Source organism: Zeus faber (assembly GCF_960531495.2).
Source record: "Zeus faber genome assembly, chromosome: 18".
NCBI classification, from domain to species: Eukaryota; Metazoa; Chordata; class Actinopteri; order Zeiformes; family Zeidae; genus Zeus; species Zeus faber.
In genome coordinates this window covers 15,046,719-15,061,842 of record NC_137210.1, presented here as the reverse complement: position 1 = coordinate 15,061,842, position 15,124 = coordinate 15,046,719, and the positions used below count along the sequence as shown (strand labels likewise).

General features: G+C 47.6%; 1 protein-coding gene across 1 annotated transcript; it reads right to left on the bottom strand.

Moving 5' to 3' along the window:
* Positions 1-299: 299 nt before the first annotated feature.
* On the bottom strand, positions 300-8,244 carry tbl1x (transducin beta like 1 X-linked). The gene is made up of 14 exons (XM_080019571.1): positions 8,142-8,244; positions 7,333-7,478; positions 6,451-6,670; positions 5,431-5,563; positions 5,102-5,243; positions 4,922-4,985; positions 4,688-4,785; positions 4,488-4,548; positions 4,254-4,375; positions 4,080-4,154; positions 3,863-3,990; positions 2,778-2,943; positions 2,296-2,397; positions 300-2,170 (listed from the first exon to the last, which is right to left on the bottom strand). Exons 1-14 carry the CDS (start codon positions 8,197-8,199, stop codon positions 2,144-2,146), a joined length of 1,542 nt encoding a protein of 513 aa, XP_079875697.1. The 5' UTR covers positions 8,200-8,244; the 3' UTR covers positions 300-2,143.
* Between the last annotated feature and the right edge of the window lie 6,880 nt (positions 8,245-15,124).

Here is a 15,124-nt window from a genome sequence, read left to right as displayed (position 1 = left end):
TCGGTGGCGGTATTCTTTGATGTGTCGTTTTTAGAAAATTGACAAGTGATGTGCTTGGTACCAGTGGCAACCTCGACGACCAGTTAGTTCCCACTCTGTGTAATAATAAATGCAATTAGAAGTGATCAAAACAACACAACACAACACAACACACACACACACACACACACACACACACACACACACACACACACACACACACACACACACACACACACACACACACACACACACACACACACACACACACACACACACACCCTCGCTTTCTGATATCAAAATAGAGTGATTTATTTGAGACATCGAGTGACTTCATTGTTTTTGTCTTGGAAACTAGTGACCAAACCCTGAATACGGGGCAGGAAGAGAGACGGTCGCGGCGCCAGCTGCACGCCGGGGCGGCCGACCGCTGCCCGACTCTCAGTCTGACACAGACAATAACGGCTCCGAGCAAACAGACAAGCCAAGCAAACCTACGGTGAGCCGCACCGCATTGACATCCCACTATGACGCAAATTGAAGACAGAACGGATAAAAAGCCTTCCTCCCACCATCACCTCCTTCAAAAGCCCAAAACATTTTGCCGACCCGCCCGGGCCCCGCCCCGGCCCGCCCGCCCCCTCCCCACCGGAAAAAGTGCACTTCACATCGACGGAAAGAGAAAAGGGAGCAGGGAGAAATGAGGCATTTCAAAGTGATGGCATGTCCGTCTCGGAAAAGAGGCCGTTGGATATTTTTTTTTTTTTTTTTTTTTTGTCTTTTCCACATCAGACCCCGATGAACAGAGACAGACATACTGCATACTATTAAAGCTCCGCCCACATTACAGGCATTTCAAATGATAAAAGTCCAAATCTGACCGATCGAGAGACGGCAGGACTTCTGAGCTTCGACCGTTTCCCGTCCGCCTCCCTCCCCCTCGGACTCACAGGACAAACTTTCGACATATTTGTATAGTATTGGGAGAAAATATATATCGTACATTTTCACGAAAGGAATCTGGCCGCGACGAGCACTTCTATTTAAAGGAGGATCGGCAACGCAAACCGCTGCGAGAGCTCCAACCGTGACGGAGCCTGGATGGCTTTGAAGCGTACTGTATACAAAACATATATACACAGTATATAGTCTGTGGTCATCTAATTTACATATCTCTACATTCAACACATTTACATCCGAATGGGACAGCAATTCTCTTCGAAAAATTTGGCCGCCACGGCCGCGCGTCTCCAGCGCCGCGTGAACCCCGGCGTGCCACCTTATGAGAACAGATCTGTGTCTTTTTTCCTTTTCTTTTCAATTTGACCTTAACAAACATGAGCTGAGGATGTGGCCTCTTAGCGGCACGTTATATTTCGACTATTAAAGTCAAGTTGTGAAAATATATGTGTGTGTATATATATATATATATATATATATATATATATATATACACACACATATATATACACACACACACACACACACACAGATATATATGCAAGAAGTACTCTTGAGACAAACTATTCTCCGCTGAGGAGCAGTCAGTTTCCCAGTTAACAAAGGATGCCAGTGCATCACTAATAATGTTACTTTCATCACATCTCCGCTCTGTAACTGAAGACATGAACATGTGCACAGTAGAATTATACTGTATATAAAAAAAACAACAAAAAAAAAAAACAAAAAAAAAATAAAAATAAAAATAAAAATCTTTCTTTCTGAATTTGCAGCTAAAACACAGTCAAGTATATACGCCTCATTCACAAACTGTTTTTTTTTTCCTTGAGACGCGAACCCTCACATCTGCGCTTCTCCCTCCCGGTGGCAGCGCCCGTCACCAGGGGGCGCCACAGCACTTCCTCAATGGAGACCCTCTTCAAAACGGCCGCGCGTCGGTCCAGCAGGCGGCCGTCGAGCTCTCAAATAGGAGTGTGTAAAAAACAATAAAACACACAACATCCACGAGGAGCCTCTTGTCCTCGGTTTCCATTCGGAGGCTCCGGCGGTCGAGTGGATCCCCCCCCCCCGCCCCCGCCACGGCCGCCGTTCACTTCTCCTTCACGGTTCTTTCGGAGCGTTCGGAATGTTCCCCGTGCTAAGAGGACGGCGCAGCTCGCTGCACAAACCAGGATTCAACCTTTCGCCGTCTCCACCAAGGATGTTATTTCCGAAGATCAAGGACACATACCTAGCGAGTGTGAGGGACAACAAAACATTATTTAGCAAGTGGAATTTTTGAGGCAGATTTTGTCGTTATGGATGTTCAATAGCGGAATAGAGAAAGGGTGAGAAATTGAAATGGCCGCATCTTACCGAACCGTCTGACGCACTCGCCCCGACTTTATCACCAGTGCTGTTCCAACACACTTCGAAGATACCACCGGTCCCTCTGTAGCTGTGCACCAAGGACCCAGTCTGTAAATTAAATAAATGCTTTTAAATGTGAGTCAAAGTCATTTAAACCCAGCGGAAAAGTTATATTAGGTCAGTGATTCTCAACATTTTCCCCCTCACTTTCAAACTCATTAGGCCACGTATTTGATAAGAATTTTCTCTCTAGGACCCCGATCCGGGAAGATTAAAATTGTTAGATATGATTTTGTCCAAATCTCCTGTCTGCACTAAAGTTCGGGAGATAACAGTCAAACTACGGTGAAAAGACACTACTGTGCATTCTCTAATGGTGAAGTTTAACTCGTTATTATTTTGCCGGCGACCCCCTGGAACCTCAGGAAGGACCTTTGGGGGGGCCTATGGGCCAGATATTGAGAACCACTGCATCAGAGGACGGCTACCATGGTGTTCCAGATGTGGACGCATTTGTCGAAGGAGCCGCTGGCGAGGTGCTTGCCGTCGGGGCTGAAGGCCACGCTGTAGACGGGCTCCTGGTGCTTGGTCAGCGTGTGGATGCAGACGCCACGCTCCACGTCCCACAGGCGGACCGTCGAGTCGAAGGAGGCACTGTGGGTGTGGGTGTGGGTGTGGGTGTGGGTGGGCAGGTTAGATTCAAGCTGGCCACATTTTTTAATTCATCCACACGCATCACATGGAGCAGAATGACAATCACAATGTGATCCACTTTGTGAGAAAATAAATAAAATAAATAAATTCTCTCTCTCGATCTATATATATATATATAATAGATCAAAAATACATAAAAAAAAGAAAACAAGAAACAAAAAAATTAAAAACAAAGCTCCTTGAAATATAGAAATCTGTGTCCAGGCCTTAAAAAATAAAAATCTAAAAGGGCTGCATTAATGTCAAAATCCTGCACACGGTGTACCTTGTGTACGATGTTGTGCGCTGCAAACGAGGGATAAAAAGAAATCAACTGCAACACAAACGACAGTAATAAACAGTTTGAGTAAAGTAATAACTAATAAACTAATAAATAAACTAATAAAGCAGTTCGGAAAAAAAACCCACATTTTTTCTTTCCCCCACTTTGAACATCTGTCCCCATAAAGCTGAGATACTGTTGAAAGGCAGGTGATAATGAAAAAAGGAGCCGACTCCCATTAACACGTCTTCATCACGGAGATATTAATAGACGAGACTGATCTTCCCAGTCTGCCCTTGGCAACAATTAAAGAAACAATAAATATCTAACGAGGCTGGAGCGGAGTTGTTTGCCTATGATTATTAGACGCCGTGCAGATAACTGCCTGTCTTACGTCCTAAGTGGAATAAACACACTGGCGGGCAGGCGGCCGTGAGCCATTGACGCCTATAAGCAAAGGGTAGAACGTCGTTCCCTTTGAAAGTCAATACGGCATGAATGGATGCTTGGGTATTAAAAAAAACAAAACAGGTATTAATGGGTTTTTCCGTTTAAAGACAATCAGGAATTTGGGATAGACCTCCATGACCTTCCCACCTGGCGAGCATGATATTGGAGTTGGGGCTGCCGGTGCCGGGACCGGTGGGACTCCACTTGATGGTGTAGATCTCTTTACTGTGAGCCTGGAGGTCGTGGACGCAGGAGTCCTGCTTCATGCTCCAAATCTGGACGAGGAGGCGAACAAGGACAGCCAATATGAACAGACAGTTTCGGCGTGGGGCGCCGCGGCCCGCGCTCCGGTCCGGCCCCGTACCTTTAGGGTCATGTCGTCCGAGCAGGAGGCGAGGAGCATCCCTGACGGGTCCCACTTTATAGCGTTGACTTCATTCTGCAAAACAATTGATTTTTCGGGGTCAAATTGGAGACCTTTTAGAGTAACCCCCGGTGGAACTTGATGCGGAACGTTTTGAGTGTTCCCGCTTTTTACCGTGTGTCCCTGGAAGGTCTTCAGGGGACGGTCGCTGCCCAGTCGACAGACGTGGATGCACATGTCCGTGCTGCAGGAGGCGAAGGTGGTGTTGTTCTGCCAGTCGACATCCAGCGCCGGGGCTGGTGGGGAAGGTGCAAGGGGCGCGGACGTTAGCTGGGTTGGGGTGCGGCGAACATTTCCGAGTGAGCGCGAGGCGCTCTCGCGGTTCAGAGAATCTGCTCAAACCCTTACCTGAGTGGAAAGGAAACTGCTGCTTGGCTTCTCCCGTGTGGGCGTCCCAAATGATTGTCGTCTGGATGGAAAAAAAAAAGCTTGACATTAGTACAGGCAGTGAATTCCATATAATAGGTTCCTACACAAAACGTTTATCAGCGGTTTTCACGCCAGTTTAAAGTACGATGGATGTGCTTTGGAAGCCACTTCTCAAATACCTTATCTACGCCGGCACTGAGAATAGAGTTCCCCTTCTTGTTCCACTTCAGTGCAAATATGGGCCCTTTGTGCTGCCCCAAGGTGCTCGCCAAGTTTCCTAGTGGATTGAGCGCCGGATCCGTTTTCGTTAGAGGATACGTTTCATACGTGCTTCAACAATGACAGTCACAGGGTACAGTCACGACTCGGGGGGACGGACCCCAATATTACACTGTGGAAAAATCAAGACGCACCGTCCTTTGTCCATATCCTCGCAAAGCCATCGTAGGAACCCGTGGCCAGAAGAGTCCCCTCGCTCTGTTACAACGGAAAAGATGGGTTACTCAGCCACACCTGGCGGAACAGTTTTTGTAACCGCACGGGTTCGAGGGAGGAGTAGGGACACATGTGGCTAGACAGTCGGAAAAACCTACATTCCAGTCCAGTGAGGTGACGTCTTTGTTGCTGGGGACGTCCTGGCCGCCCTCGCGGATGCAGTGGCGCAGGACCAGCTGGGTGGAGTTGGAGTTGCTGTTCTCGTTCAGGTTCCAGATCCTCGCTGTGGAGTCCCCCGAGCTGGAAAGGGGAGGAAACAAAACCGAGATTAAAAAAAAACAAAAAATAAAACTCAGCTCTCGGGATCCGTCGCCAATCGGTGTCAGGTGTCCGAAAACCAGGACATTCTGAGCCTCGGCTGTTTTCTTCCCAGGTGCGGGGAAGCGGGCCCGATCGGGGGATTCCGCCCTTGACCCGGCCGACTCACCCTGAGGCGAGCAGGTCGCTGACGGGGTTCCAGGCGCAGATGAAGACCTCCGACTCGTGGCCTCGCAGCACGGTGGCCTTGCTGGCCGGGATCTCCACGTCCACGTCCATCTGCATGGGCTCGCTGTGGTGATCTGGCGGGGGGAGGGAGGAGGCGCGGCGATGGCTTTCAAAACACATTTCAAAACGGCAAAGAAACCAAAAAACCCACAGGATAGCTGGACCCCCCCCCCCCCCCATACCCCACCCATATTGTTTCGATGCAGAACTTTTTTGAACCGGATGCCTAAATCGAAAACAGCCTCGCACCACGCAAACTATTTCCACCCCGCTCGCACCTTTGGATCCAGCTGCTCGATTATCGGCCGACACCTTCCACGTGGAACGAGTTTATTTCCTCCGCGGTCTCAGCGCCGCGCCTGTTCTCCACCTCTCGGGTTTCACCCGCTGACAATAAGAAGCTGCTAATGGTCGCACATTGTGAGGAGACTACGGGGGGAGCAGGAGCAATCACAGATCTCTGACGCATTCGTGATACACCAAATATATCTGTTAGCAGTGGCTTGAATGGTCAGGCGATGCGCTTCCTCTGCCGTGTATCTTATGATGTTTGTGTGGCAAACGTTCAAAGTAGAATTTAAACACATGTCCCTATTTGTACGTTGGATACATTTTTGTATCTATTTTTCTTGTTTATTTTTGGGTTAACCTTTTTTGTGCCAATTTTTTTTCCTCTACATTTTGAGTAAATGTTTGTGGTCTGGGTGCTAATCTTTAGGTTAATTGCATATTGCCATGGCAAAAAAAAGTTCATGCAAGACCAACCCCCACCGCAAAAATGATCCTAAGAAGTCAATCTGTTTTACCGCCAGAAGAGATACCGTGGAATTCTCTCCAGGTGGGCTATACATTGTAAACTCACTATTTAATACGACTTGTTTCTATCCTGTGCGTCCTCCTCTAATCAAACGGCTCCTCCCAAACCACCATCGCAACACAGACCGAATCCCCGAAAACTCACTCATGTCGTGCGTTCCGTTCTCCTCCCCGTTGACGGGGGCGTCGCCGTTCTTGGGTGCGCTGGGCTGGTTTCCGGAGGCGGAGGCGGCCATGGAGCAGGCGGCGTGCTGCTGGGCCAGCTTTTCGCGAAACGCCTGCTGCCGCGTCTGCACCACGTCCGGCATCACGGCGTCGATGAGAGACAGCGACTCGATCGGACGCCCGTCGAACACCGTGCCGTCCTGCGATTGAGACGTCCATCCATTAACCAAATTTTATTGTGACACGTAACCGTGGAACACGCGGTTCCTATTGGTCAATAGCGGTGATCGGCTATCTTTTATTCAGTGAGTAGCCGTGTTATAATGAGGTTAATGTGCACCCAGTGGAGTGGCTCCTTATTTTAAATTAACCCCCGACAGGGGTCACTCCACAGGGGGGTTATCTGCGATAATGACCGGGTTTGCCGGACATCATCTCTTACTCATACCGAATACTTGAGAAATAGCACAATTACACATATCTCTGGTTTCACTGAAGTGAGAACTCCACTGCTTTTGCTCGTTGCATCGTTCGATAAGTTAATATAAGTAAGAACGAGTTCATGGCGAGAGCTGGATGTGGCCATGGCCAGGGAAAATCCATACGACAAATATTTGCAGCTGTGCGGGAAAAGTTATTCATTTTCAGCCTCGAAAACTCAGTCATTTAAGACAACACTTTACTGATCCCCAGCGGGGAAATTGGGAAACGTCGGGGGGAAAACTCAGGAACCATCGCCATTCCAGGCGGCAATTTCAGTCGCCGGCAGAAGTTAGGGAGCCCGTGTTTTGCTCAAGGACAGACTGACGGGTTTGTGGGTCGTTTCGGCGGCTATGACCGTGGCCCTCCCCCGGGCCCTCACCTCGTTGATGCTGATTTCGGCCTCCACATACTGCAGCCCTTTCTGCAGGATGGAGATGAGCGCTGCAGGGGGCACCAGAGTTCCGTTGATGTTGGACTGGCTGATGTGGCTCTCGATGCCAAAGGTGAACGCTGAGTGGGAGAAACCTTCAAAACAAGATCCCATTCAAAATCCATTAAACTGCGACGAGACCGACAGTGGAGACGCGTCATCGCGGCGATGCCGATTATCTCCCGATCGCGGTGAAAGGCCATGCGCGACAATATCGATATCGATTCATGAGCCGGCGCGGCGACTGCCGACTGATCTGACCGCCGCTTATGGGACGGGTAATTCAAAAGAGCGGCGTAAAGGACGGGATCGCCGTAAGTCATCGAGCTCATCTGGGAAAAGAGATCCGCCCGTCCGTCCCTTTGGACACTCGACGACGGGTGTTTCGGAATCGGGCCCCGAGCCCAGAGGGGTCGCGCGTGCGTCCAAGCGGAGAGAACCGAGCGAGCGCCGCAACTCCATTCCGACGAGTTCTGTGAAATCCCCGGGCGGAGGAGGCGAGGTCAGCCCGCGGTCAGAAGGGAATCTTTTGTTTTATTCCGCCTCTGTCATTTTGGCTTTGCACGGGGTAGAATCTAACATGAGACGAGCGGCTTCCACTGATAACATGGAGGGAGGACGATAACCTTTATTTTTGCGCACAATGGAGAAAACATACCGGCATGAATCACCATACGAGTGAATAATAAGTATTTAGAATAAACAGTATTTTGGGTAGCGCCCGTATGGACCGAGGACCCCGTTTGGGTGAGGCATACCTGACTCTTGGAGATATCTGTAGACCAAGAAGTTCACTTCATCACTGGTTATACTCATCTTAGTCCACCTGGAAGGGGGGTGGGGTTTTAGGAAGGCTTGGCTCACCCTGGAAAGTAAAAAGGCAAGACAGCGAGGGGATTTAGAGAGGAAAAATCATTTTAATATTCAACAAAATAGCATGCGAGGTCGGCCGGGTGTCCCCAAACGTGCTCAAATTTGGTTGCAAACGGGGCCGATTCAGTGGGGTGGAAAAGCGGCCACCCTATATATTCCACTTATCCATGTAGAGCAGACGAAACATCCGCACAACCACCATTATGGCCCTAGAGACGCCATTTTACTGGGGGGGCCCTTGTGTATTGTGTCCGCTCGAGGATGCTGCGTTTCATTTGAACTGGGTAGTCGGAATTTTCCGACTCCGAAAGTCGGAAGAACCCCACCAACCCGGATCTCATTACCCAAGATGGATGCTACGCCGGGCAGTGAAAGCTGTAGTGACGGCTGTGATGTTAATATTTATATAATAATAATAATAATAATAATCAATTGAAGTCTTTTTGGACGTGAACATGTATATGTTCGGGGACCCCCAGAGGAGCGCTCCACTCCCATGCTTGTTCTGTAGTTGTCTGTATTCCGAAGGAGCAAGCACAACAGAGGAGCCGCGGCCATCCTGGTTTTCCGACTTGTTGTGCTGGAACGCGGTCGACTCGGCTGTGACCAGCTTTCCGAGGGAAGTGGAACGCAGCCTTAGTAACAATTCATAAAAAAGGGTCACTCTTGCTAAAAACCTTTGGAGCGAGACAAAGCTCAAACATGTTAAATTTTCAGTCATGTCTCATCTCCCCATCCTTGATGATTTATACGGTATAATCAATAAGGGAATCCCTAGAGTTAGATCAACCAACTTGAAAGTAGCATCGGATTCCATAAAATACTAATAAGCATCTTTTATAAATGAAAAATATAGACAGCCTTATCTCATTTTGGCCAATTGTCTTATGTTCCAATAAATATTTATGTAACCGCTCCACACGGCACCAATCCATGTGGTGATGGTGTAATTACACATTGATTGAATCACTTTAAGAGCGCGCGCACGCACGCACGCACGCACGCACGCACGCACGCACGCACGCACGCACGCACGCACGCACACACACACACAGAGCTCAGTCTTATCCGGCGTCACAAGGTCCGTCGCTGCCACCGCGTCCATGGCCGGATCGCTTCACCCCTGCGCTGTCTCTGCCTCCATTCAGCTCCAACCCGGCCGAGAGACTGAAAGGCGCTTTCAACGACGCGACAGGGACACGGAACCCCATAAACAGTCTGCATTGAGCAGGACGGTGCAGAAAGGAGCACAAGGCTAATCACACATGTCAGCCTGCCTAACTTGTGAGGGTTTTTTGTTTTTTTTTCATGGTGATATTACAGATCTTTCTGCTTGGTATTTGTTAGAATTGATAGAACTGGTAACACTACATGTGCTAAACAGTTAATCTGTCCAAAAACCTGTTAGCACTGTGGCTACATTCGCTTGATTACATAAGTAGAGTTGTCAGGAAAAGACGCATCGTCGGACAGAAAAATGAAGAAAAATATGAAGATAATAATTTGAGAGCAGCTATAAACTCTCCAAACAACGTGACCATAAGCGGGAAAACTTGATGGTAATATTCAATTATATACACACAGTCACCGAACACTTTATAAGGAACACTATACTAATACTGGGTAGGGCCTCCCTTTGCTCTCAAAACAGCCTCAATTCTTCTTGGCATGGATTCCACAAGATGTTGGAAACATTCCTTTGAGATTGTGCTTCATGTTGACATGATTGCGTCACGTAATTCCTGCAGATTTGTCAGCTGCACATTCACGCTGCGAACCTCCCGTTCTATCACATCCCGAAGGTGCTATTTCCTGGGAAGGCCACTGAAGAACATTAAACTATCATGTTTCGTGAAACCAGTCTGAGACGACTTTTGCTTTGTGACATGGTGCATTATCATGCTGTAAGAAGCCATTAGAAGATGGTTAATTGTGGCCATGAAGGGATGCACATGGTCAGCAACAATACTGGTATAGGCTGTGGCATTCAAGTGATGATTACTTGATATTAAGGTCCAAAGTGTGCCAAGAAAACATTATTACACCACCAGCCTGAACTGTTGAGACAAGGCAGGTTGGGTCCATGGATTCATGCTGTCGGCGCCAAATTCTGACCTCTTCCATCTCTGTGCCTCAGCAGAAATCGAGATTTGTCAGACAGTTCTGGTGAGCCTGTGCCCACTGCAGCCTCAGCTTTAAGTTCTTGGCTCACAGAAGTGGAACCTGACGTGGTCTTCTGCTGTTGTAGTCCATTCGCCTCAAGGTTCTACGTGTTGTGCATTCTGAGGTGTTTTTCTGCTCAGCACAATTGTACAGAGTGGTCATCTGAGTTCCCGTAGCCTTTCTGTCATCTTCAACCAGTCTGGCCATTCCCCGTTGGCCTCTCTCATCAACAAGGCTTGTCCGTCCGCAGAACTGCCGCTGACTGGATGCTTTGCCTTTCGCGAGATTCTGACTCAACTCCAGAGACTGTTGTGCATGAAAATCCCAGGATTTTCACTGCAGTTATAGAAATACTCAAACCAGCCCGTCTGTCACCAACAAACCAACAAACGCCACGGTCGAAAACACTCAGATCGCATTTTTTTCCCCCCATTCTGATGGATGATGTGAACATTAGCTGAAGCTGCCGACCTGTATCTGCATGATTTGATGCATTACACTGCTGCCACATGTTTGGCTGATTAGATAATTGCATGAATAATTAGGCGTACATGTGTTCCTAATAAAGTGCTCATGTATCACCTGTGAGGTATAAAATATTTCTGTCCAGACTAGACGGAAAAATTGGGAACTGCGCGCTCTTGTTAACCTCCCTCCCAACAATTTCAGGGCCCGCTCAAGTTCCCCTCTGGTAGCATAGCAACAAGCTGGATCCAGCGCAAAATAGGCAGAGAATTGTGTTGTCCCAATTACCAGTGGGCATACTGCCAGAGGGGTTACTTAACATGAATTATTCACTCCTTCACCTTGGGATATTCTTCCAGGTGGACTTCTGGCGTTATTGGACAACGGCAGATATGCTCGGGGGGGGTCGAGAAAGGAACAGCCTTTGCAATCATGTGGATCCAGAAGCACTTTCCAAATACAAGCGATTATGCCGCGTGTGATAGTAAACATCCCAAACAATACAGCTATGAAAATAGGGGGGTTGGGGCTCGATATCCTATCTCAGCAATGTATTCGTTTGTCCATCGGTCAGCAATACAAGCAGGCAGGGAATTGGAAAGAAATAACTCTAAAAGACAATAGTCCTCCCCTGTGCTCTGCTAATGCAGTCGGTCTGCCTTGGATAGTGCGTCCTCCACGGCCCGCTACGGTTGCCAGACTTCGTCTTCTCGGCTAATTAAATAACCTGAGGGACTTTGGAAGGGCTATCGGCACCAAAGCCGAGAGCCACGGATCCCGCGGCCGACAGCGAACAACTGGAAACATAATTAAGAGGCTGTCTGGCAGGGGGGCTCCCAGCAGAGAAGGGCAGCGCCGGTAATCCCTGTATCAGATGGGCCTGTGGACTGTGGTGCCACCATCCATTACACCGCTCCCTGGGCACCTTGGCTTCCCTTGACAAAAAAATAAAAAAATAAAAAAATACTCTGCTGCTTTCAGGGAATCAGACAAAATGCTTACCTCCGCTCTAGCTCTGAGCCTTAGCCACTCAGAAGTGATAAGTGGAGTGTGAAGACATGATCTAATTCAAATTCAAAGAGCCATAGCACCGGCAAATGGAAGGTATTGATATTTGTATGCCTGCTGCTGCTGCTGCTACTACTACGGACATTCTTGTTGAAAACCGGTGTCAGCATAGGACAAACTAATTTGAGTAGGACAAACAGCATAGGACAAACAAAGTTGAGCACACAAGGACTAATTCTGAGCTGTCAGACTTTTTTTTTTTAAATACGAACAATTCAAGCGCTTCACTCAACCCACGGGGTCAAATTACGAAGACCTGAATGTCAATGAAAACACTTACTTGATCATTTCAGATACTGTCCGTACCTCCTTTAATATATCATATAACATACTCCCTTAATATAACATCACATTAACCGCACTACTGCCTACAGACTTTCCATACAATTATTTACCATGTCTTTATACCATGTGCAGGGGCTTCCATGGACCAAGAGGTGAAAATGGTACTGACTAGGGGAGAAAGATGGACACCCCGCTAGGGAATGATGAGTATCCCTCCTGTGACCCCCCGGGCTCATTAGGGTCATCTTCTGCATGCTTCCTGCACCGTTACAACAATTACTTCCCAGTATAAACCCAACCACGAGCTGTCCAGCCTGTCTATTGGTGCAATCTTGGTACTGCAGTGGAACATGACCTCAGGCTATTGTCAAGAAAGACAGAAAGCCATTTCTATTGATTATAAAATAGACACAAGATGTGTGTTATGCAATTGTATGTGTGTGTTTTCAGGGGTTGCAAAATTCTCCATGATCATCATCATCCTGAAGTTGAGAGCAATTGCATTCCATTGAGGGTTGCTTTTGATTAACACATCTCCTCAGTCCTATAAATGCTCTGTTATAGTCGCCGCGAGCCGTGCGGCTCATGGAGCGCCCACTACCAGAGAGCACGAGCATATATAGTTGCGCGTTGCCGTGGTGATATTCTCCTGAAAGACAGGGTGCGCTGTGCACAAACCACCAGGGGAACCTGAAAGAACTGCTGTAAACATTACAAAGTCCTGAGGGAAGGATCTGAATAACTAGACAAAAATGGCAAAATAAAAATAGAAAGTGTTAAATGTATGTATATTTATTGTAGTCTGTGCAGCATTAAGTTGTGGGCTTATGCAAATTATAAGTGTAAACATCTCGAAGAAGTCCCAAGGTATTTCAATAGTCCAAATGTTTGTACAGAGACGGCGCTATCTCCTTCCATGAATTCAACGGCATCTGGTTGTTTTTGTGGTCACGCATGGATGGATGGTGCAGATTGTACCTGCGGACCTCTTTGGTCAACCTCCGTTCGGACGCGTCCATCTTGAATTACCTGAAGTGCACAGTGCGGGGTTCCAAAAATTGGGAGCTGCACGCCCTCACGCAAAATCACTGCGCGTGTCATTTTTGCGCACGCAAATCTATGCCGACTATGAACCGGGCTTCGATAGTATCGGAATATTCAGCAGCAGAGCGCACGGGCAAGGCTCATTCACTCGCGTGCACAGAGAGGACGCATGCGCGCAACAGCGAGGAAGCAGATGGAGGATTTGGACGTGGTGGCGTGGATAGTCCGGTGACTTAAGTTGCGACTCCAGGTTATTACTTGCATTACTTAAAATAATATAAGAAAATGTTTTTTTTCAATAATTGTTATGCAGAGCTGTCAACCAGTTCCCAAGTGACACCTTGTATTTCTCACGCTGGGAATCCCAAAATAAGTAAAGAAAAATCGAATTTAAAAAAATTATTCTACGCATTTATTTCCTCACTCGCGCTTGTTTGGCCCCCTTCACGGGAGATCCTTTCCGCACGCATGTTACGTGAACGCCCACACACGACTTCCTAGCTGGAGTGGCATAAGGCGAGCCATTCACCATGATCCGGCATAGAGGTTCACTGTTTCTCCAAAGAAAATAAGAACAGAGTGTTTAATTGAAGACTTATTGTAATTGAATGAAACCAAAGAAACGCCGTGCCCACCCTCCCCTCCCCCCCACACACAACGGCGATAAACCGCGTTTCACGATATTTTAGGCGGGACCGCATCGCAATATAACATTTTGGATGTCGCCCAAGCCTGCAAACAGTACATTTATGTTAATTTAATTTTTTCCTCCCAACGCCAATGAAGGGAGTTCTCAGCTGAAAGAGGATCCGGGTACCCTACTAAAGAAAGTTTGAGAACCACTGCTCCAAGGGGTTTTGAGGAAATAAGATCTACCTATTAAGGATGAAGAGGAGACATTGATGGGAACTCTTTTTGAAAACCCCCGAGTGCATTAGTATAATGTTAAAATTTCTGATTTCCTTTAAAGTTTGGATTTTTATGTAGATATGTGCAGTTCTTTCACCACTGGATACCAGTCATGAGGTATTCCCGGCTAAAAGCAGGTTCTATTAAAAGAGCTCTCACTGTTATGGAAATGATATTTGAAAGAATTAATGCATTGTAGGTGTGACGGGCTGGATTCATCCCATTAAGTTATTCCGTATGCTATTGGCACAGAGCAGAAGGATTTTCTAATCTCGATTTGTTCCGTGGGATGTGTTTATTAAGACAGTGGATCGCCGTGGCGAGGACCGCTTTTTGTCTTCTTATATGCCCAAGATTTGTACGCTGATATAAACTCGAGGCTGACACGAACAAACTCAAGGACACAGGGTTGATCCTCCAGAAGTGGAAATCTACCTAGAAACTGCCTCATCGTAACAGTACGAACGGAACAAAAGAAAACAAGTCGCACTCGACCGTGCCAGGTTACAAGGTCCTCGTCGTGGCGTTTTAAATGTTGAGCCGCCCATCACCGGTTCATATGCAGAATAATGATAATGGGAAAACATACTGTACACTACTGTTATCCAAGACGACACGCTCCACTGTAGTGGGAGCGCGATGTCATCGACCCCGTGAAACGACAACAATATATTTTAAAACACAGACGTTCGACGCAAAGAAAAGAAACCTTTTATTTCCAACAAACGGCTGTCCGTGTGGGTTGTGAAAAAATATATAAAAATGACGCAGAAAAACAGGACACCACATTCGAAAAAAAAGATGGGGGAGGTGGGGGGGGCGGCAAAGGCACATTTAATACTCGCATGCCCGAGACCCCATTTTCTCCTGGACAGTCACCTCCTGACAGATGTGCAAACAAGACCTGGAAACAGCAGCCATTTTCTCTTGAACT